General features: G+C 39.6%; 1 protein-coding gene across 2 annotated transcripts in view; it reads right to left on the bottom strand.

The window, feature by feature from the left end:
• THADA (THADA armadillo repeat containing) overlaps positions 1 to 25,151 on the bottom strand; it is a 161,280-nt gene that overhangs the window by 13,825 nt on the left and 122,304 nt on the right. The window contains exons 32-37 of one of the 2 annotated variants that reach the window (XM_027454105.3): positions 22,525 to 22,922; positions 22,090 to 22,211; positions 20,244 to 20,316; positions 17,551 to 17,695; positions 14,865 to 14,996; positions 1,697 to 1,765 (exon numbers count right to left, since the gene is read on the bottom strand). In XM_027454105.3, the coding sequence (XP_027309906.1) occupies positions 1,697 to 1,765; positions 14,865 to 14,996; positions 17,551 to 17,695; positions 20,244 to 20,316; positions 22,090 to 22,211; positions 22,525 to 22,922 (939 nt within the window). The remainder of the gene's footprint in view (positions 1 to 1,696; positions 1,766 to 14,864; positions 14,997 to 17,550; positions 17,696 to 20,243; positions 20,317 to 22,089; positions 22,212 to 22,524; positions 22,923 to 25,151) is intronic. The other variant, XM_072035746.1, reaches the window with a different exon arrangement.

The following is a 25,151-nucleotide window of genomic DNA, read 5'->3' as shown; positions in this document are numbered from 1 at the left end:
ATAACTGTTGGAGATATTTCCTATACTGTATGTTCCTGATTCATCATTAGAGCAAACCTGTCTTGCTTATTGAATTGTACAAGAACTTATTGAGGAAAAAAAAAAAAAAAGGAAGAAAAAAAACACACCAAAACAAAAACAACAAAACAATCAAATGAAAAAACACCCTGTGATAAGGTAGCTAGTCCCTAGTACATGCAGCACATAATAATTAAGGTTACATTTCCTTTTTTTTTTTTTTTTTATACCTGGCTTTACAATCTCACATCTTACTAATACCCTTAGTGTAAGCAAAGGGGGAAAATGGCAATATATATGTGTAATTTTTCAAATTTAAAAACAGAAAAAGAAATCTGTACCTTATCCAAGTAATATGACATTATATTGAAGCTCATGAGTCAGAGAAACAGTGGTACCACAAGCCTGGCCACTCAGACATCTGCAGCTGGAAACTAGTGGAGTAAGAAGGAACGGTAACATCGCAGAAGATGTGGGGTGTATGGACAGCACTGCTCCCGGGTCTTCTATCTAATCCCTGTCAGCAGACCCCCCAGTATCATAACACAGGTCTAATTATCTTGGCCAGTTAAGTTCTTCTTTTCCTTTGAAAACTCAGGGCTTGACACTCAGCCTCTTAACCACCTCCAGTCACACTATATCCCAAAATGCAGGAAAGTTCCCCTTTTATCTTATTCTCTACATTCTTCTTCTGCTGGACCCAGTCCAGCCTCCTCTCACCACAATTTTCATTAAAGATCTTTCTCCTCCTTTATTTCCCTCTCTCACACTGGCAAGAAGGCGGCTCCTCACCTAACCAGACCAGGGATCCAGCTCCAGCTCCCTTACTCTCAGCAGTTCAGCTCGACTGTTTCAACAGCCCACAGAAATTTTTCTGATTAACCGTTTTCCCTTCCCTAACCAGAAACGACAGCACATTTCTCGTATTTGCTGACCACCCACAGGTATTATTGAAAGTGCAGGAGTTTTCATTTCAAGCATGTAAAGGCAGCCGGGCCCACGGCTGCCCCCAGCGACAACTGCAGAGTCCTTCTGGGGCTCTGCACCCCTGGCTCACAGCGCGCTCAGCTCCCTTCTGGGAGCACAGGTATGTGCTGCAGGAGCACAGAAATTTAAGCTGCTTAGTGAACACAAAAGTCTTTGCATGTTTTAGCTTCTAGGCTCCTTAAAGTCTCTACCAAGACGTTTTATAGTCCTACTTCTCAGTGAAATTTGTACATATTTTACCAATGTAGCTTGCTCCAATGCATAAATGTTAGAGCATTCAAAAGAAAAGGCCTGAAATTCTTTTTGTGGCTTGCATAAAGAAAGCATGTTTCCCTAACTTCATATATAGATTCATGTCTACCGCAATAAATAAGAAAAAAAAAATAAAACAAAATTCTTCACAGCATGGCAAGTGTCAGTACCAACTATTAAGAATTAACACGAGTAGCTGAAAAATAAGATTTTATAATGAGAAGTGTCAGGGAACGCTACCAATAGACCATCAACCCTGCTTATAAAAATACACAATTCATGCACAATTAATCTGATTTACAAGACAAATTATAAAGAGAAGATGGAGACAAAAAAAAAGCAATAGGCTGTGAGCTAACAGAAGTCAAAGTTCTGCAGAGAAGGTGCTAGAAATTGGGAGGGTGAAGTTGGAGGAGGTGGAGATGTAGGTGGCACTTACTGCACAGAAAACAGTCACAGTGCTGGTCACGCTGCTGGTGTATTTTTTTTTTCCAATCACATTGGCAGTCTGCAAGAGTAAACAACATCAAAGGGATTTCTGTCTGCCGTCCCGTCCCCCCCCCCCTTTCTTTAAAAAAAAAAAACAAAAAACAAAAAACAAAAAAGGAAATCAGCAGGCATGCTCCTGCATACGTGGTTTCCCACCACAACCTCTAAACCAGCTGTACAATTTCAACCCTGACGGACCAAAGGGATAAAGGAATCCAAAACATGAAGTCTTGCTTCTAACGTAACCAGCCAGCTAGGTAGGGAAAAGAGACCCTCTTACCATCCCACCTAGTGAAAAGCTGAAACTTCAGTGATTAAACATAAGAAAATCCACTTATCCGCAAAACAAATCCATGAAAAAAAAAATAATCTCCTTTCATTCCACTGTTCAAGGAACTTTTAAAGATGCCACACACAGTTACACCCCATATTGGCACAGGTCTCTAACATAGACACACACGTCTTTACCACAAAGACTCCTTCTGTCTGTAACATCTTATTTTTCAGTCCACCTGTTCCAAAGGAGCTTGCTCCAGGGAAGGCCATAACCTACCTCCCTAACTCCAGGATCTCCTTACATCCTGCTGAATTTCTATTCCAGGGTTTGTACCAACCTCACATTATGGGAGCTCAAAGTCATCAGCTCCATACGATCAAGTCCTCAGTACTTTGGGATATAACTCGAGAGACCGTTTCTCATCTCACTATGATTTTCCCTGATTAAACTAGTCTATGCATCGCACATCACTTTAGAAAAAGGAAAATAATATTGGAAACATCTTTTCTGAAGGACCATTGATTTGTTCATTAATACCATTTATGTAACTCTACCCCTATTAGACTTCAGAAATCACAGGACATGCCTTGTTTTCCGGACATTTCTGAGATGTGGTGGTAAGAGAATATGGCGTGTTTGTATATACTATATTGCAATATGGTGATTTACTTGAATAACTTACGTTTGGGGAATATGAATTAAAGATATCACGGAATTTAAACTTTGTTGTGCATCTTTATGTCTGTACACTAGATAGGCCTTTCAGTAAGTAGGAGGAAATGAGAAAAAATCCATCTTTTAATGTTTACAGCAAATGTAGGTTAAGTTGAGCACCCTGTAGTCTAAACAGTTACATGCTAAGTTTTGTTTGGGAATGAATTTGTAAAAATGAGTATGGTGAGAAAAAATCTACTAAGTGTAACTGTGGTCTTCAACACAAACATGCAATAAGCTTTTGTGTTTGTCTGCACATGAGGGAAAGTAAAAGGGTAATTAACATAGAGCATGAAAAAATGAATGGGTTTTATTAGTCCTGGTAATAAGATATTGTAAGTCTAACCTCTGCTGTGATCAAGCCAAGTGTATAAGTTAATCAAGACCTTCACTGAAATATTTCTGTTAACACTTTCATCTTACCAGTGGGAATTATTTATACAAACGTTTTCCACTGCTAGCATGACAAGGTGATCATTAACACAGCACAGACCATGCAAAAGACCAAAATTAAAAACATGCGAAAGTGGCATTACACTGGTACTGTAAGCAACTACCATAAATAATTCTGCTCCTCAAAATGATTTCAACAGTCTTGTTCTACATCTAACAATCAAAAGCCCTGTATGAAAAAAATCTAATTCTTGAAATTTAAATTTCTAGGCTTCCCAAGGATGTTTAACTTGACTTTCACATGCATGAGAAATCAATTTGTTCAGCCAAGCCAGTTCCAAGTTCCCCTTGTAAGAGCTCATTTGGAACTGATTATAGGAAAAAAGAAGTTGACTTTTACACATCTTAGGTTTTGAAGTAAGGGCCCATTGTGTCCCACGACTGCTTTCACCCCCACCCCCGCCACACCACTAATTAAAGCAACCAAATGAGTGGAAAGGCTATGGCTCAGGGAATTGGTAATACACTAAAAGCATCTTTCATTCTACAGTGCTGCTTTGGCCCTGGCACCGGTAGGTTCTATCTTGGTCATTAAAAATGCTGAATGCTGACTTATGTGAAAACAAAGAGGTGGTTTAGGTTGGTCTGCAAAGATATTTACGTTCCCTGCCTCGCTCCCACCCACACATACCCAAATGAAATGGTGTGCAGAAATCTGCTCGCAGAAGCGCATTGTCTCGTCCTTGGTGAAACACCTCTCGGTGCACAATGACATTGCAAATAAATATAAGTATGCTATGGGCCTGCCTTGGGCCTTGCAGGGGACAAATACTTTGTGCAGGCTATCAGTGTCATGTTTTCAGAGCTGGTGTTTTATGGTGAAGTTTGATGCATAGGGCAGAACAAGAGGAAATGTGCACTGTTGACATCTCTGTTACATCTCTGTTGCTGAAAGACCTTCATTCTTCCGCAGCTGTCAATTAGGGTTTTCCACGAGCAATATATTTCCAAAAAATAATGGACCCATAGCATTAGACACGTATTTCTCAGCATACATCTTCCTAGTCTATGTATAATACAGATGAGTATTTAAATTATAATCTATTTAACCTAAATATGAGCAGTGTGCAAACTAGATGCCTACAGTACTGAGATAAGACTTTAAAAGTTTTGCACACTTAGGGCTATGAGGTAACAAGGATATGAAATTAAGTAATTACAAACTTGTAAAATTTCGCAAGCTCTCCAGTGCATCACGTGCTTTCAGTTGTTATCCCATCTGAGCATTTCCACAGCACACCACGTGTGCCCACATGCACGTAGCCAAGCCTCTCACTCATCTTTCACATCAGACTTTCCAGAAAGCCGCTCTCCACTGCGCTGTGAGGGAGATGGTCGAGATACCAAAAATATCAGAGACGCTGGGCCACATCCATCTGGACTGCTCTCCTTCATGTGACCTTCTCTGTCTTAAGCAATCCGAGGAGGACGGGGACAGTTGCAGGTTATGAGTAACTCAAGACTTTTTGCGCACAGTCCTGCTTACACCAGCGCCAGCCAGCTTTCACCCTTGCCAAATAATGAATGATTGACAAGTTACCACCAGCTTCCCTATCCCAGTTTTCAATCATGGCTAATGCCTGGTTGGATGCTATGAGACAGTGAGCTCCATGTAAAAATAAATCCTTTTCTTTTGAATTGTATGCAACTACCTTTCATAATTCTAGTGATTTTCTTTCGCCTATTCCCTTTCCCTACTTGTTAATCATTGAATAATTCTTCTTAATGTAACAGGGTTTCTTTTCCATTGTTGTTTTTGTCTGACCGTTTTGCTATACAATCTGGCTTAAAAATATATTGTTTTTGAATAACTGTCCTGTATCAAATTGCTCAAGTTTGCAGCCATTGGTCTTTCAAAAATAAATATCTTGGGATAGTTTCACCCTTTCCTAGCAAGAGTGAAAGGGAAAGAGCAGTATGAATAAAATCATGATTCTGTGAATTAGAGAACTGCAGCAACTGGCCTCCAAACAGTGCAGTGTGTGCCCAGACTTCACTTTTACAGATAAAGGACAACAGTATTTCAAATTTTCATTTCAGCTTTTCCAAACCAGTAAAGCTGGAGTCCATTTATTCAAGTAATACATTTGAATCTTGGTATGAATACTGAATACCATAGCAAAATGTCACACAGGTATATGCTAGGTCCTGCAGTCTTCATATATCATGGAACTTCTATCACCTCTGTTGAGATCTCATCTCAAAATTATAGATATGACGATGAAGCTGAACATTGTTGATTCTCAGCATGCCCCAAATAATTAGTGTAGAATGCCAGCTACAGAACACAAAACAGAATAAAACCAACTGACTAAACAAACTAAAAATCCACCACAACTCTTCATGACTCTTCATAACTTACCTTTAAGAACAAGTCGGTGTAGGGCAGATACTACAATTTCTTCTCCCCTAGCATCCCTTGCCATTCTTCCACTCACTTATAAAGAGAATGCTTTTTTCCAAAGGCTTACAAAGCATCAGATTTTCTGCACTGTCAGCTCATTTAGAGAAAGCATGATTTAACTCTGTTCAGAAGAACATGATCAGTTCTTCAGTTTTTGTTTACTACTGGAGAGGCAGATTTTGCCTAGTTTAGTGGCCTGACTTGCAAACCTTTTTTTGATAAATACAATTATCACTGCTACTTGTTTTTTCTATAATTGGTCACAGAGTAAAAAGCAAGCCAATAAAACACGATTTTTTTTTTTTGAAGACTAAGATAGCATAGATCTCTCTCAGAAATAAAGTGCAGTATTTTAAAGGCAGAAGATCAATAATGGTGCTATTTTCCTTCTATCAAGAGGGCCCATGGCTGTTAACAGGGACAACACTTTTACAGAATATATCAGAAAACCTGGTTTCATAGGCCTATGAAGTTTCATAAATAGCTGTGGAAGGATGTGAATTCTCTCTGGCTTCAAGTAAATGGCTCTTCATTAATATTTCACTCAGGCAAAGACTCCAAGTTTAGCAGATAAGGTGGGGATCATAAACAGCCTTCTTCTATTCTGGTTTTGTAAGTAAAGAAAAAAATGGCATCAGGAAAAAAAAAAAAGCAGAGGGAAACAACACATTCAGTGATGGGTCCCTAAACCCAAAGTCAACTTCCAAAGAGTTTTGTGAACAAAATATTTAAGCCCATTTTCTATCTTTTCCAGCCTATTTTTCCTCCGTATCTCGGGAAAATATCTAAAATTTGAATTCAAGAGTCACCACTGAAACAGGAAACAATCATATTGTAAATACAATCTGATAGACCGCAATTACTTCCCCATCAGATTTTCCAAAAGTTTCCATAAAAATACGAGATTTTGGGGGTATAAAATTAGAACTTCAGCTGTAAAAAAATATTAAAGACCTTGAATATACATATTAGCATAAAAAGATGGTACAATTAGACTACAAGTCAAATCTGCTCCTGGAACAGCACCAAATTTATTGTAGCAGAGAAACCAGATTCATTTACACTTCTAGACCTCAATTCTTTCATCCTTGCAACTGACCTGTAATTGTGCCCATCCTAGAACTATTACAGGAGATGTGAAAAACACCAAATTATAGCTTCTAGCCACAGTAAGTATTTCATAATCTCTACCACGTGTCATTTTGCGTTCTGGAACAAGTTTCTTAAATGTAAGGTCATCATAGTCATGTCATCAGGTAGTCACTGACTAACGCTACTGTCTACTCAGTTTGCCAGGATTTAAACAGTCCTGCATAAATCCTACACTGTACAGTACTCACCTCTAAAGTACGGAATAGGAAAAAAAATAGAAATGGCTAGAGGTATTGTCCCTTAAGTAGAAGACCAACCATGCACCATTTTAAGCACCACGTTGTCCTCTGTGAACCCTACTCTACTTATGATCCTACAATTACCGACAGCGTAAGGATGTTATCTGTGATGTTGCCTTACACAGCCTACGGTACTTTTCGGTAACATCCAGTGCACTTCAGAGCGCAGAGTGCAGAGGAACACGCACACAGCTGTGTGGCCTTTCCTCCCGTCCTCAACACGCTTTATCTAACATAACTGAAGAGCTTTCACCTCCTTACAGTGTCTCTGAATACAGTCCCACACTGTGTTTGATTATAATACTGCAAACTGTTGCTGCTATTTCACACTTTGCCACTGAGGTTGCAAGAAGAACACAGCAACATCCTTTTAATATAGGATATTACACTGTCTCCACGCACAACATTTTTAAAATAAATGTCATTTGTGGAAAATCATCTTGTTCTGCAACAGGAGCAGCTCTGCTTTGCTGTGAGGTTTTTCTGCTTTTGGTTGTTTCTAGTTTTTATCGTGACCTCTTCTGCTTCTGCCTGGGTGGGTCTTGTCTATGTCCCTTCTCTGCTGTCCACTACTCTAGGGCCAGTTGGATAAACGCCCCCTCCCGTTTAATCCCAACATTTGGCTCAAACAACTCTTTTATAGCAGGTTTGGAAATCCAGCTCTTTCTGTTGAGTTGTGCATCTGGTTACCAGAATGCAGGTATGGAGACTGACAAAGCAAAATAAATACCGGAGCAGATCCCAGAAAAAAATTCCATTAACCTTCTTTCCACTTGTCTCCAATACCAGGAATGTGCCATCTTCTGGCTACCATGATGAGCAGCTTTCTTTCAATAACCCACACAGTGCTCTGAAAACTTGTGGACAGTTCCCAAGAGCCCTGCTACACATCGCAGGATCTGAGGAGATTTTCCTAGCCAACAGCTCCAAAATTATAAAAGACTCTCAAGGTAGCTTAAGAAGCACAGGTGGTAGTAAGAACTCTGTAGATGAGCTTTCCAATTTGCTGGTTTTTTTTTTTTTTTTTTTTTTTTTTTCTCTTCCCTACCTAGGGCAGTTGGAAGGTCTTGAAATTGATTCCGTTGCGGGAAACTCTTAGCTTTTCACACAGCAGCGTTCAGTGTCATGTACCTAGAACGAAAATGTTCAATCTTCTGCATGCAGCACTAAAAGTCTCCATTTTGGGGTTAGGTAGTGAAAAACTCCAGGCAGTTTCAGCACAGCACACTCTACAGCCAGATTCTGACCCTGTGTTTTTTTTAACCCTTACATCAATCTCAAAAGAATCTAAACAGAGAAAAAAATGCACAAGTCTTACTTAAACCAAGAAGAGGAAATCTAACGCCTATGATCCTGCCACAGACTCCAGCTAATACATGCTCAAAACAGTGCATGCATGCAGTTCCCTAGTTTACGTTCAGGTAATTACCATGTATTTCTTAAAGCCAGGCAGCTGCCAGAACTGGTTTTAAGAGATGCAATTAAAGGAGTTGTTTGAGGCCTCAGCTTACAAAGAGGTCTATTAGCCTAACCTGAACATCAGGGCAAGTCATCCAGTGCATGAGAAAAGTTGAACCCTATACATTAATCTTTGTCCAGGATCAGAGTAACCCAACTCGTTTTATTCACCACACTCCTCCCGTTTGCCTCTCTAGAAAGCCACGCCAGCACCAAAGTAGAGCAAAAGCAGTGGATCTGTCCCCAGGTTTGGCAGGAGGATGAATGCCTTGGTTATACAGAACAGAGAGTTCTGCACATCTCGTCAGTCCTCCTCCTTTAGCTTCTTCACCAGGAGAGCGCGAGGTAGGGACTTAGAGCTAGCGTAGTGCACACGGTGTTGCGCAGCGTCCAACCCCCAGCTCCTCGCCAGCTCCATTACCCCTGCAAGGACTAGGCACCGTGTAAGTAACAGTTAAGTCTGGGGAGGAGGAAAGGGTTAACTCGATGTTGTGATGAATTCAAGCTTTAAGAAATCTGTTTAACATGTTCACCGAAAGGTAAACATGTGGAAGAACAGCTCCTTTTGCTAGGGCCAAGGTTTCTAGGTACTTTAAGGAGTAGACTGAAAACACTCAGTTTCAAATGCCAACAAGGACTTGAGGCAATAATCAAAGTAAAATGCATTTCTTTACTGTTTCCTGTGTTGTATGTGGGATGCTCTTATCATGCATCTGAACACCACTGGTATTTTTAGCATTGACTTTTGCCCAGCATTTACGCTTAGCTGTTTCACTAGCAGATTTCATCTGAGTCCCTTGTTCTGGAATACTTCATGGATTGGTCATAAAGGACCTTTAGGGTACACGTTTTGAGATCATGCCACTCATCCATGATTTGCTGATATCACCTGTGGTGTTGATGATGAATGCCAGACCATTGTGCTACATTAATATCACACAGCCTGAGTTATCTCCTATCTTCTGAGTGATTTATGAGATCTTGTTAGGGCACATATGTATGAGAACTCCTGTACACTTTTTTTTAGGAAATAGTATCAAAGAACATAAATCTCAGCAAGATTTCTTCTCTTTCACATGTTAATATGGTCTGATCTTAATTTCTCCTTGCCTACCTCTGCTAAGGCTTATTTACACCCCCCACCTCCAAAAAGATAATTAAATTGGCCTTTCTGCACACACCTGCATGATAGAGACCCCTACTCTACAATAAAAAAGTTTATATTTGAATTTACTGTCTATATCCATGTGAGGGGAAAAAGGCATAAGAAACAAACTGCTTTGCTTTTCTTCCTGTCACTGAGACAGCATGATGCACAAATAGACAGGTTTTATTCAGCCAAAAGCTGAAGCCTCGCAAAGAATTCAAAGTTACCCTGCAAACATTTCCTTCTTTAATCTGATTAAATGATTCCCCTCCTGCCCCCAGCAGCACATTTTAACTTCTCCCTTTGTACACATTTACACCCTTTAGTCAATAAGCAAAATAAAAGTTACAGAAAGGCAAGTCCGCATGCATTTAGTCTGACACAGTAGGAGATGCCTGAGACACTGGAGGCCACTAAACCGGTGGTCAATACCCAATTTCCACAAAATCTCAACCAAATCTGCTACACAGACCTGTGACGCCCCTTCCCCAGCAGCACGTTTGTCATCTTCACTATTTTACTGAAGGTTAAGAGTCAAATATAAAGAGTCAAAAAGGGAACACCACCCTGGAAGAGAAGAGAGATTTGCATTGCCTTTCTTGAAGAAACTCCTGACCCAAGAGTACAAGTACCCTCTACTGCATGTGGAATGGGAACAGAAGGATCAGGATCAATGTACCTGAATTTTTGTTCAGTGAGTTTATCAGCAATATGTTCAAAAGTGACTACGTCATCTGTAGCCACAAACTATCCACAGAATTGTGCTGGAAGCAAGGGAAATATTGACAACACTGGACTGACTATCTAAGATGCTTGTGTGTCCAGTGACTGTGCTGCTTGGAGTGGGCCTGGTTACTTGCTGCATGCTGTGTGAAGCTCTGCAGCTACGCAGCCACCAGCGAGCTAACCTGTCCTCTGTCCTGTACTGCTCTGCCACACTATCACAGAAACATCTAGGTTGGAAGAGATCTCCTGGATGACCTAGTCCAACCTCTGACCAACTAAATACTGGAAGAGGTTCCCCAGGGCCTCAATCACATTCAATAGGACTTTTAGGCTCCTATGTCATTCAGGCGCATTTAAAGATTTATCCAGCTCTGTGAGTCTAATTGTTCACCTTCACTTTTAAAATTGTCAGAGCTGAATCAAGCCAGCTAAATTGGTGCAAATGCTGACAACACTAAAAATGCTCTTAAACCAATTTCAGGTTCATTTGGTAATTTAGCAACATAAAGATTAATCTAAACATATGTGGTTTTTAGAATTGTATTGGCTTAAATAATGATAAATGGTTTATCTAAATGTTTCTAATACCAACAAGTTTTCTAATACTGACAATTTTACTTTAGGAAGTACTTCTCTAGATTAAAAAACCCACAGAGGAAAATGACAACAATGAATACAACTTTCCTTCTCGCAACTGAATCGGTCAGGATATTCAGCAAAGCACTCATCAGTAGAGAAAGTAAACCCCTTCCATGTGACTTAAATAATCTGCTTTCTTGTAAGGAGTAACCCTCTTGGATAAGCAACGCTGCTGTGAATAGGTCTAGACTTTACACAGCCATGGGTCACTAATTTAATTAGATTTCAAAGCAGCTATTCTACATTTACACTGAATACAATACTTCCTGCACCCTCCCTCATACTAAAGGAATAAAACAATCCCCCAGAAGTTTACACCTCAACGCATGAGGAAACAACAACAAAGTGTACATGCAATACCTCTAGTTACAGATCAGGTTTATATTGTCCAAGTTATCAGTAAAACCTTAACTACCTATTAAGCTGTTATTTTTAGCAAGCAAAACAAAAGGTTTTCTCCTTTCTAGTGAGATAGGATTCTGTTTGACCTGCTCTGTTCTGAAAATGACAGCAGCCAGCCAACCTCAGTACCCCCTGCCCCCCCATAATTACAAGTTTTTACTTGTATTACAAATTTAAATCAAGTTCTTCTGTATGAATAACATAAATAAAAATGAACTTTACCAGTATCAGGGGAAGTCATTGTCTTCGATAAAAAACCAACATGTTTTGTAGGAGGTTTTGAGGAAGAGGAGGGCAGAGCATAGGAGCCCTGCTGTGTGTCAGTGTTTGGTCTTCTGAGCTTTTCTCCTTTCAGCTAAAAATGGGGGCTGTAATTTTGACAGAGTTTTTTTTATCACATATGTTACCCTGGGTTTCAGACTCTGCAAGGTTACTGCTCTCTTCATTTGAGCAATCCAAAGCTGCATGGATTAGTTACTCAAGGATACATGTATTGTTTTTTTTTCCCCCTCTCACTAAAAGCCATGAGGGAATAACAAGAAACGAAGTTCATATTCCCTTCCAGGAGCTCACGTAACACTTCAAAGAATTACACAAGATAGGAGCAGTTACAGGAAGTGAAACCACTCTAATAGAAAGGACCAATTGCCTCCAGTTTCACCACCTATAAATGACCTGAGAATACTTATTACATGACACAGTCACATTGCTACACGTGTGCTGTAATTCAGGAACATGCATGCAAGGGAGAAATATCCTGTAACAGTTGTGTTTACAATCTATGCAAATAATCTGGAAGTTTATTACAATTTAACAGAAGTCCAGCTTCAAACATCTTACCCTCCAGAAACAGAATAAAAATTCAGACTCACTTCAGCTGTTGCATACAAGTATGTGCTCTCTCATGCTGCATTTTGCCACAGGAAAAGCAGATGCCAGCTTGTATCAGTTATCATTTACATAGGCATAATCAGAGTTATCAGGCCATAATCAGAGATTTCTTTGGATCTCAGACGTAAATCTGAAACTTAAAGTGTTCCTTCCCTAACTGGACAATTCAGTCTTTCTACAGTTACAGCTTACTGCTTTACATGCTGTACACACAGGTGAGAGTTTTGTCAAGAGCAGATATAACGAAGCTAGTGCCAACGTTTCTGGCAAATCCAACGCTTGGATTTTGTGAGCAGCATTCCCACTTTGTATGCAGCAAATTAACAACAGTAAAAGGTGACACTCGCAACAACCACTTTGTGCAATGCAGTGTTTCTGGAAATATAAAGTCTACTAGGGCATAAAAACGTTTGATGAACTTAAAAACTTGAAATTATAATAGACCGCTTACTCTCTCATGTTAACTAATGCTAACGGCGATAAAACAATTACAGAGTGTATGGAAAAGGCATTCTAGTCATCCACTTCTCGTCTTGGTCTCCTGAGTCATCTTGCATTCTGATCGCATGATAATACCGCTGGGCCACAATATGGATTTATCATCGCATAATGGAAATGAAAAGTCAGTCAGAGTAAAATATCCAACAATTTTTTATCAAATCAAGGGTATAAAGAGCTGTTTTATGGCTTCTAGTGAATTCTGGTGTATTAGCTTAGAAATTTTAAAATCAGTGCTAGGATAAAGGAACAGACTTCCACAGAATGAAAACTGAGAAAAACATACAGAGAGATTTGAATGTCATTTAAAAATGTCCAGGACAGAGAGCACTAGTGACTCATGAAATGTCTGCAGAAAACCCCAGACCCAAACATATACTGCGTTATCTCACATGAACACGACACAAAGAGTGTAAATGAAAGCAACTAACAACGTTAGAAGGTAATCCTCATTTTTATCTGGTTGTAAACGAAAGCCACAGTGGTGAGAAGCCTTCCCCTCCTAACCTGAAAGTTAGAAAGCAAAGCACAGAGAAATAAAAGGAGTTTAATGAGGAAAAATGTCACAGGAAGAAACAATGATAGAAATGCTAAATGAAGGAGGAAAGAAACTTTATTATTTCTTTTCAGAAGTAGTGTACTTTGCTATTCACAACAGGTAAAAGATGTTGATTTCATTAGAAGCAGCTTAAGTGAAAGTACAGGAAGGCAAAACTAGGTATAACTAAGGGGTTAACCCAAGTTTGGGGAGGGGGTCCCTATCCTAATTAGGAACATTGAAACTAAAAACCAATTATATTACTTCCTCAGTTACGGCCACTTATGCTCTAACAAATTGGCAGTATTGGTATCACCTTGGTATTAATTAGGAAGACAGAGCCCTTAACATCTCATCCAGCTATAGGGGAGTATCCCATGGTATGCAGACACAACAAGGAAAAAGGGATGAAATACAGGAGCCAGAGAACAGCATTGCATTATTTCCAGAGAAAGTACTATCTAGAGGTATTTGAGAATGGCCCCAAAATGCCGCTGTCAGGGACCTGAGACACATACGCAGAGACTCTTGATACTCAACAGAGCTGTAGCAGGGACCAAATAAATCACCAGAGCTGTGATGAGTGTGCTGGAATCAGAGCTGTGGGAACTCAGAGGATGATGAAAGCCATCTTTAACACATCCCTCCTTTTTCCTTCTCCTACCCCACAGCACCGTGCCTGAACAGCACCAGCTCAAAATTACATCTGCCACATGAGCACATTCATAGCTACTTCTGTCTACAGCAGCAGAAAACACACATTTTTACTGCCATGGTTGTTTTAAACCACAGAGCTGCTTTATCAACAGTCTAGCAGAAGTTCACGTGGAGAGGACCGACCACATTGTACTGACTGCAGCCAAGCTGGTACAGGCATTAGTGAATGGCACGGACCAGGAGGGTCCACCAGAGAGAGAGCAGCTTGGAAGCAATTTTCGTATTTATTCACAGCACACAGAAGAATGCTTCAGCAAAGACTCTCAAAGCAAAGTACATTAATTAGTTAAGCCTACTCAAGTTTGTGGCTATTTTAAAACTACCAGGGTTGAGTAAACTAGGGCATGCAGACAGAAGGGCCCTCGTCCTTGAAAGCACATTGTGGGTGTTCTGAGAATTGTATTTGTTGATCTGGAACTAAATGGATTTCAAGGTCTAATAACGAATCAATGAGTTGAATACTGTTTTTCCGGATTCCTCACTGTGACCAGGCTATTATAATGACCAGAGACCCAAACAGTGTCTTCCATTGCGCTGTATTAGAGCAAGGCTGGCATTAAATAATTTCCAGCATTACTCCTTATGTGATAGTTGACTCATCACAGCAAGAACCATAAAGCTGAACACTGCTGTTGTCCTTTTCACATACCCATATAACCATTTGCAAATTATACCAAGAACAGTAAAAACAAAATAATAAGGCATGGTGGGTGTAAAATCTCAACTTACTGTTATCTTCCATGGTAGGCGTTTGTGAGATATGTGGATCATTTTACAGTTAGCAAGAATTTTGTGATGAGAACTGAAATACTTCTGTCTCTCAGAATCTCATATTATTGAAAACTAAAGAAAAGTTAACATACCTGTTCCTTTACTGCTCCTTTTCTGAGACTGTGCCACTTGTATAACCTCAGAAGCAGCATCCCTTACTACCAAATCTTCATTCTGCAGCAGAAGAATCACACATTTCCACATTGCAAGGGTATCAGAGAGACCTATATGTATTTATGGAGAAAAAAATAGAATTCCATTTCTTACAAACATTCAAATAAATTACATAATTATGTTTCCACCCTTAAACATGACAAACTCAGCTAAACACTGAAATAAGGGCAGGAGAAATGCACTGGCAATCCACTAGGAAGACAACTGGGAATATAATAAAAATATTTTCTGCTTGTGTGTGAACTTTATCTAGGTGGTTGTCTCAGCTTGGCTTAAACAGTAGATCGCTCCATTCCAGTTGCATTCCAATGGATTGCTCTAAGTTTTGGGTGTTCTGAATTTTCTATAGTTTCTAGAGTGCATAATTCCTATTATTTCCTATAATTCTTAGAACTCAGACAGACTCCACCTATCACCCCGGAGGCAATGCACATCACAAGCTGTACACAGCTTACAGAACCCTTGTGCTGTTTAGGGGTGCCCCATGAAGGCTGACCAGCTGAAGTGCAGAAGTCACTGCATTCATAGGTTTGCTGGGGTATGATTAAAGTGGACTGACTTCAGCTCTCGTTGAGCATCCTGGTTAAAGGAATCCATTGGAACATCCCTCTTAGAGGCAGTCAGTTGTGAGATACTATCACTTTCTGGTGATTGCAGAGAACAACAGAATGGCTGCTTCACTGCTGCGCTGGTTTGCTTCAAGCATGTTATCAACAGGTCTATCAGAGATTTATATTACAAGGCTGGCCAGACAATTAAGTCTATTGCACTGCTTGGCCAAAGTGAACTGCTTGAGGCTTTACTTCACAGGCAGAAGAAGCGTTCCTGTATTTCATATAAATTGCCTATTTGGGAATAGCATGGACTATAATAATTTCAGAAAGTAGTTGCTTTTTTATAGCACAATATGCCAAGTAATGTTATGCTGGCACAGCTGGAGCAGAATAATTATCCTATTCTACATTCAATCACCAGCTTTCTGACCTAGACAAGTTGGTATTGTACCTGCCAGAGGTGGAAGACTGCAAATGCATTTTCCAGAAAGACTCTTCTGAACACTCGCGCAACGTGATGGAAAAATGGGGGAATCCAGTGCATGCTGACCTGCACTGGCCCTCCTCTTATGAATGCGCTTCAGGAAGCCTTGAATGTACTTCAAGGAAGCCTATCCGAAAGACTACAGCTGCAATTCATACAACTGCATTTTTCTTTAGCTTCTGCTTTCAGGAATATGTGGTCAAACGAGCTGATGCAGAATGAGGCATAAAAATCAAAACTGTTTGACCAGCATGACCCCTTAACAGAATGATTCTGGGTTTATATCACTGCAGCTCAAGAGGAGCTCATGCCTTTGATTCTCGCTGCAGCACTTGACAGTTTCAGAGCTGTGAAGAACCCCAGACTGGCAATTCTAGGCTGTTTGGAGGATTAGTTCTGCATCTTTCTTACCCAGGTCCGATTTTCAGGGCAAAGAGCCAATTTAAATGGCTATCCACTGATGCTTTGTGGGCTTTTATTTACAGGTTGGTTTGTTTGTTTCGCTTTACTAAGATTTCAAGCATAATAAATTGCTCTCTTTAATATCACAAATACCTCTTAAAAGACATCTCAAAATAAACTACTCACTTTTGAAAAACACCATTATCTGCAGCATAACAAATACTATCATTCTTCTTGCCTAACAAAAATTTGTATCCCGTCTATATTAGTGGACTCAAGCTACTCAAACTAGAAAGCTATAAACAGCTGTCTTCAAATTATTACAGAAACCAAAAGCATTTAAAGCCTACTGCCTTGCTCAAGATGCAAAACAATTTCTTTATCATTTTGGATAAACCCTAGCCTTTTAGTCACAAAATCCTCTTACTCTGTGCTTTCAAAAGACAGGGAAAAAAAAGGGAGCGCTGGGGGGAAAGGGGATAGTTTTTTAAATAAATAAATAAATAAAAAAAAAACAAAAAAAAACCAATAAACTCTTCTATTTAGTAGACCACAGAATTTCTCATAGCTTTGTCTCTCAGTCAGTAATATGTTGTTGAATAAGGCTGTGAAGGGTTTTTGTTTGTTTGTTGGGTGGTTTTCTAAGTAGATTGTTTAGTATTAACTTAAAAAAATCATCGTACTTCTGTAGTATGATGTGATGTAATTACTAACCATTCTCATAGTAGAATGTGTTGTTCCACAGTAGAATGTTTTCTTAGACTGAAGCTTTTAATTTCAACATTCAGCCAACAGAGTTTTGCTGGGCAACTAAAAGCATGTCCACATCACCAACAGAATATGTCAGAAAGACCTGGGTCAGAGTAATTGCAAGCCAGTAAATCTGTACAGAGATGTAGGTGGCCTGCAGACATTACAGCACCTCACACTCCCCTTCTGAAGAATTACTGCAAGAAGCTCTACACATGTGCTCTTTCTACCAGAATTTAAATAACTTCATAGCTTAAGTAAGTAATGTTTAGTACACTGTCCTATAAAAAAATTGCAGAATACCGTTTGATTATGTGTTCTATGTGTGCATATACATGTACCATAATACAGTCATGTGATAACCAGGTTTCATCTAAAAAGATCCAGAAAATTAAGTGTGTTCAAACTACTCACCAAGAATGAGCTTCTCATTGATCAGAAGGAATGGCGTTATACTTTTAAGTACCTCAGCAGCTGCTAACAGCATTTCTGTCTGTTGCTCATCTCCACAAAAAGAAATTATCTGTTGAACCCATTTCTTTAAGACCTCCTCTGAAATCTGAAAGCAGAAAACACATGGGAGAAATATGCTGTACCACTCAGTGATATTGGTGACTATCATATTAAACTGCCAAAGAGATACAATGCATTAGTAAAACCCATTTTTTTCTAACGTGGTCAATCTTATGTCCATTCAAAAGTTGGTTTGCTGTGTCACAAACAGTTAAGATAGAAGGTTTTCCTTTAGTTGTACCCATATTCATAGTCAATTCTCTTACTCTGTCCCTTTACACTAGACTCACCAATGACCACAAGTCAAAACATGTCCTTTCATCCTCTATTCTAAACATGAAAGCTAAAGACAGATACACTGGACTGTAACAGGGAAAAAAAAAAAAAAAGGAATTCACAGGAGCATCCTACATGTAGACTGGTACATGCATCTGGAAAAACAGCTAAGAGCATGTGAACTGTAGCAATCAATCATGGTAGGAATTCTGGTAACAATACAGTGCTTGGTGAACAGGAGAAAGCAGCTGCATCTGTCTCCTCTGCAGATACAGATGGACAATTGGTTTTACTGATACTGCGGAGCTAACCTGGGCTCTGACAGCATGTGCATTCAAAACAATGAAGGAATCTTGGTTGAATGGTGGCTGATATGCAGCAAAGCTTGCTATCCTGAAAGCCAGAGAGTTGCAAAAAAAGAACAGGAAAGAAAAAAAACCTTCAGTTGCCACCTTGTGGAAAATATTTAGTCCTCAGAGTCATACACTAGGAAAATGACAACTTGGGAATAATGGACCAAAGCTTTGACTCTTTTTGACATGTAGCGATGGCTCAGATTTTTTTTTAGAAAGAAATAACATGCATTTTGGTTGCAAACTGAACTGTGCTCCCAAGGCTTGTCAACTCTGATGTCCATTCAGACAGCTGGGCTGTAACAGGGAAGTAGTAGTCCTCGTGTATGAAAAGAAAAGGAGCACAAGCTCAGCTTGGAAACATTTAGGCTGTGTGCAACTATACTTTTTTTTTTTTTTCCTTTTCTGTTAATTTTGTTTTTACTAAAGAAGTGAAAAAATGAAGTGAAGCAAGTAAGGTAGAGAAGAGAACCAATGTCAAGGTGAGCCGAGTTAAAGGGCACAGAAGTACAGGAGGACTCATCAAGGGGCAAATGAAACCTCACTCGTGCTCTGCCTCACTGGGAGTGGTTCGTGCCTGTGTACCAGTGCTGCACGCAGGGACGGAAGCCTGAGCATTTCCTACAGAGTTTGTAATGGGCTAAAAAAATAAAAATCTCCTCAAAGATTGCGTTTACTCAAATTTTGAACGGACACATGCATTATCTCAAGCAACCCCTCCTACAGATGCACAAACTGAATGCAAGCCCAAAGAAATTTAGATGTAAAACTCCTGGTGTACCTGATCTTTTATAAAGCAGAAGGCACCCTCCATACAGCTGTCTTAGGTCTCCCATGATTTACAAGCTTATTAGGAGGAGTTGTGTTAGCGTCACTACAGCTCAGATCGTGCCAGCATTTTTCACTAATTCCTCTTCATAAATTATCAGAAAACTGCACAGCAACATTATGTTCCAAGTCTATTTGTGAACCCAAGTTTACCATGGGTGTTTTATTGTTTATGACTTGAAGTCCATGCATTTTGCCTTTCTTAAACAAAAAGAATTAACAACATAAGTCATTTTAATTTTCCCACTTCTCGTGTGCAATTCTGTGGCTTTTTTTAATGAGACAGAAGTTTATGTAACACACAATGTGAATCAATTCTGCTGTGTATTTTATAAAATACAACAGCTGTAAGGAAAAAAATAAGTATCCATAAAGTGTGTTTTTTATCTTCGAAAATGTAAAAAAATAAAAATTGCCTGGTATTAAAAGCTGCATCAGCACTGCTCTGTGCATATATATGTGATATCACAGACTGACAACTTGAAATCTAAAGAAACGTGAGGCAGTAATTTGTGTTGCTATCAGTCTCAATCAAATAGTCCATAAAAACAGCAACAGAGAACAGAGAGTCTTGAATTTTACAAGGGTTCTGATATTTATTCTAGTGTTCAAAAAACAATTTTTAAGAGGATATTCAGTGAGAAACTCCACGCAAACAGCAGGCTGCAGTGCTCGGAAAGCAGTGACTCCAGGCTGAGACTTGGCAAGGCTGGATCAGCCTTGACACCACCACACGTTGTGGCCTCCCTTTAGTGAGGCCATCCTGCTGCCCCCCTGCAACCGGCAACCACAACTTCAGGATACGGATGGTTCGTTACAGGGTGTTAATTAGTCAGCCTTTTTCTTTCCATGTCATAGTGACTACTTTGGATGGTCTCAGAAGTTGAAATTAATCCATCAAAAAATTATTTACGTATTTTAGCTTGGAATAACTTTCAAAGGGATGTACTGAGGTGCTGCTGGTGGAGGTTTCGCTTCCAAACGCAGTGCTTAGCTCAGAAGGGAAGGCGTAATGGCACAAAAACACATGCTTGGGGCATGACACAGGAAAACACAAGCTTGGGGCTTCTATCCAAAAGAAGCCACATTACTTCTACCATCGAAAACTCCAGAATTAAGCTGCTCATTTTCCCTTACCTGCTGATGATTCTGTAGAAGATGCATAACCAACTTCGAGGCAAATTTGAGAGCTACGCTTTGAATTTCAGCACTGAGAAAAAAAAAGATAAAGAACATATCAAAACAAAGCGGTAACTTCTGTCATCATTTCATCTCTAGAAGAAAAACAGCCAGCTCTTAATCATTCCTATCACCAATGGGTGTTTTGCAAGCTGAGCACTCAGAGCTTTACGTTACAGATCATGATGTTAGTTAATTTTTCAGTTAATATGCAAATAAAATACGCTCTTTCTTCACCTCTTTACCTTTCTGTAGAAAAATACATTTGAAACTGGAACCTGAGTCAAACAAACCAGACATTATTTGCAATGATAAACAAGAGCATTTCTTCAAGCTGGCATTACTTTCCAGAAATCTCTCTTCTGCAGCTGCTAGGAAAGTCAGTAGTGCACAATGCACCAACTGCTGGCTCCTGAGCCTCGGTACTGCTCAGAAGGTCTCAGGAGAGGGTGCTTGGCACCATGGCTCCTGAAGGGGTGGGTCTCTCAGCAGGGAATGGCAACACCTGAGCAATAAGGTCTGCTATTTCAATGACTTCCCTTTTCAATAGCACCAGCCAGTGTTATTTTACCAAGTGTATCTTATTTCATTCCAGAAATAAACACACCACAACATTATTTAAACTTGACAAATTTTGTGCAAATCAACCACAAATGTGCACAGCTACCTCATGCTGTCCTACACTCTAAATCCTAAATATTATAGATTGGTAACATGGTGGCATGATGTTTATATGATTTCCAAAACAGACAACCACCACTACTAGAAACAGGGCAGTCTTGCCCTCAGAGTCTGGATGCTTTTCACCCTGTTTGTCCATTCTTTTATGAACAGATGGACACAGCCATCTAATTCAGTGTGAACTACAAACCAGCACTTACTGCTGACTTTGTAGACCCAGTCTCATTAAGGATTGCTCTTTCAATAACTATATACTGATGGAGGGGAGCACACAGTAGACAGACAGTGTGGTACATTCAAAGATGTGCTATACACTTGAATCTAAGCTTAGACTATCAATTTCTCCCAATATATACTGCAGGTTAGGAAACCCGAGCAGAAGCAGCCAGCCCTGTCCAGTTAGATAGACTTCAGGACAGTGTGTGCACCAGATCTGAAGGTACAGCTAAGTCTCAGTTTTCTTCTCTTGTGCATTCAAAACTTTATACTTGCATCCAAATAATGTGAAAAAATGAGTAACATCAGTACTAGGAATATGCATCCAGTCTACAGGATGGAATATACAACACACAAATTTAAGCATGGCTGAACAGGCCACAATGCACAAGAAACAAAGCCTAAATTCAAATAATCTTGTAAAGACCAGTTAGGCCTAGGTTTTTATTTTTAAGGTTAACTGCTTTTGCTAATCCAATAAGTGAAATCAGGTCTGTCACTTTCTACAGATTGTCCATAGAAAACCAGAATAGAATGAATAGCAGATGCAGAGTGATTTAGTGTGTGTTTGAATCCTCACCTCTATGCATAAATCGTGTTTCCTGATTGCCATTTGGAAGAGCTATAGTCACTGGCTATCATCTGATAGATGTAGTAACTTATTATTCAAGAACCGCATTGCTGGACATTTATAGGGTGCTTGCCAGTATGACTTGAGGGCCATTTTAACAATTCAGATCCATGTCTAACTTCTCCAAAAAATCTCATCAGAAGATATCTTTTTTCAAAATAGGCCATGCTTACATGATTTTTTTAATCAACATATAGCCCCAAAACCCAATAAATTGACACTTGAATATTCAAGGTTTTTCAAAAACAGCTATCTAATATTCGTGCCAGACCATACCTGTTGTAGGTATCTACAGTGTTTAAACTCCAGGTTAAGAGCTCATTTGGATTCATTTTTATAGAGCTGTCAGTCTTCGGAAGCACTTTTCTGAGATCCATCATGCACAGAATTTCCAGCACCTGCACACACAATTCACAAAAAAAGAATTTACAAACAATCTCAATGTGAATGTGTACATGCGAGACTAATAAAAACCTGTCTTAAGCCCCACTCTAAGGAGGTTCTCTCCTGATAGTGTTAGAAAAGCGAAGAGGGAAGTTCTTGCCTTTACTAAAGAACGTGTTATAGAATTATAACAAAGATCTATTCAATGGTACAAAAAAACTACTCACAGTATTTTAAAACATCATGTATGTTTGAAATATACTTACAAAAATTAAGAATATCATTTAGTTAAAACATACCAACATCAATAAAGTAGCACACTCCTACCTTATAAAAACAGTCGAGATTCTTTTCCTTCAGAGCCATTTTGAGAAGAATGACTTCCAAGTCAACAAGCACACCTTCTTCTGCAATCTGTTTGGCATTCGCTAGTTTCAGCCAGAGCAATACTGCTTCCAATGCAAGCAGACGTACTTCATGAAACTCACTATGAAGGAGATGATGTATTGACAATGGTGGCTTGGCTATTTTCTTTGCAACAGGTGAACTGCTGCTCTGGATGTCAGCACCTGTTGTCACCGATAGCATGGATATCACAAGTTTGGTGATGCTCTGGAGATACTGTGTCAGTCCAGGTACTGCAGATGAGTAGGGAACTCCTGTCATCAGTTCAGAATCTGAGATAACTCTGTTCATCTCTTCCCAGAACTCAAGCAGCTGCATTCCTGAAACGAGAATAAAACTAAGTAAAGTGGCAAATCCATGATGTTACAATCTGCTGCAGGCAACAAAGTGATTCTGAAGCTGAAAATCTTCAGGTATGCAAAAGGCCTCCCCAAGGTAAATCCAGGAATAAAAAGAAAAAATAGATTCTCGATTTATATTAATTGTAAATTATGAAAAAGCTCTCCTAGATATCATATCTATTCATATTTAAATACAAATAAATAGGGCACAGACTTTTCTGAAAACTATAAATTGTCCATCATGTGGCAAGAGCTTCAGACAACTTAAGGCTACTACAAGACTTTGTAGATTGCCTTTCATCCAATTATAACCATTGGAGTTTGCTTAAACCAAGTTGCTAATAACAGTCCAGCAACTTGTATATGTTTTGCACTGTCACTATAAAAAGTGCTTTATGTACACATACTTATATATATATATATGAAAAAAAAAAAGAAGTAGGTAGTTTGGAAAGTCAGAAAGGATCAATACAAACATACAATCATATCCCCCTTGATAGAGTAGCTCTAGAATCAGAGCCTGGCTCAGCAAAGTGCTCTCTGTCAGCCTACCCAGCTGCAAGTGAAGTCAGGAGAAACAAGGACAGGGCCACTGTGGTCATTCTGGAAGTCCCACCCTTTGCAGAGCTTCTGTCAGTAAAGGATACTGTTAAGATGCCCTTGCTACATAAATAGATCTCTCCTGTCTGTACCAATCTAAAGAATTTATAGATTTAAAAAAACAGCAACAACAAAAAGTTATGTTTTTCCTATGCCTAAAAAAAAATAAATAAAAAGAGGTGCACAGTAATAATCCACCTCATACACGGAGGCAGGAACTGCAACACCTTGCACTGCTGTGACTGCCCCCCAGTTGCACAGCACAGCCCAAGAACCTGCTTTAGGGCACCACCACCTCCTGGAGTTAACAAAAAGGTCACTTCTGTCTGCGGTGCCACAGGCTTTCCGGCTCCATCGAAGCTGTCGATGTTGACACAAAATGAAAGAAACAATCAGCAGTCCTCTCCCTCCTACGGACGCAGACCGAAATCCTCACATTCCTTGAGTTCAACCATCTCCATCATCAGCAGGAACGAAGACTTTTGTGATACTGAACCCGAGGTATTTGCCCAGTTTGGAGATGTTTGTGTTGCTTGTGCCGCGAGGAAATTAATATGCTATATCCCACAAAATTCAAATATAAACATGAAATAAGGGAAAGTCCTGAAGAGAAACTCATCCAGAGAAAATGTTGCAACTCGTGCTGCAGGATGTTAGAAGGTTGTTTGTTGTATCAAATTGCATTAAAAGTAAATACAAAGATTAAAGCAAACTTAGCTAGTTTTCTTTAGTATCTACAAGGGAATAACTCACTGCCACATATTTTGCTACTTACAATTCAGTAAACAGGGAGTACTACCAAAAAGCCTACCCAAATTTTACCATTAAATTGCTGAACTTGACATGAAGCTGTGATGCAAATATGGAATCCTGTTTTTTTATTTTATTTTTTTTTGCCCTTGAAGACATTTCCCTAATCCTTCTATTTACAGTGAAATTTCCTGCTCTTTCATACTCAAATCCGAATGCCTGCAAAGCCATCTCAACATGTTTGACATTTACATGGAAACTTGACATGGTTGTGATTGTCCAGCATAGAAGGCAGAAGCATTTTCTGAGTAATTCTGGACCAGCTTCAAAGAAATTTGGTGTTTGAAAGAGATTTGCAGACATATTAGCTCTGTCATACATGTTTTCACCAAAGTTTGTTTTCTGAGCGGATCTGATGTAGCCAAAGAAACTGCAGCATCACCGTGAACCCATGTCACAGCATAATCCTCAAGATGCCCCAGATGGCTTCCATCTCCTAACATGCAAATCGGTACATTTTACTCCCCACATTTTCCAAAACCCCTCCAAACAGACTGGCATTAAATACCAGAATTATAGCATAAACTAGTATTAATGCCTATGTCACACGACAAGTATCCAGCTGCCAGAACTCCTTAATTTCTGAACCGTCTGGTTGCCTTGGAGAGGGATTAGGCTGTGGTCCCAGTTATTTATTACACAGCCAGACTCCACAGACACCGGTTTTACAACAGAAGCAATCCCAGGCAGCTGAAATAGAAAGGTTTGAGCTCGAGTGCCTCGGTTCCAGAAGAGAAATGGCTTCGGTTTCAGAGCTTTCTACCTGCTGCCCTCAGCTGCATTTTGGCAACAGGCTTT

The sequence above is a fragment of the Anas platyrhynchos genome, chromosome 3 (assembly GCF_047663525.1).
Source record: "Anas platyrhynchos isolate ZD024472 breed Pekin duck chromosome 3, IASCAAS_PekinDuck_T2T, whole genome shotgun sequence".
NCBI classification, from domain to species: Eukaryota; Metazoa; Chordata; class Aves; order Anseriformes; family Anatidae; genus Anas; species Anas platyrhynchos.
Note: the sequence above shows the minus strand (reverse complement) of the source record. Positions and strands in the feature narration are given on the sequence as shown.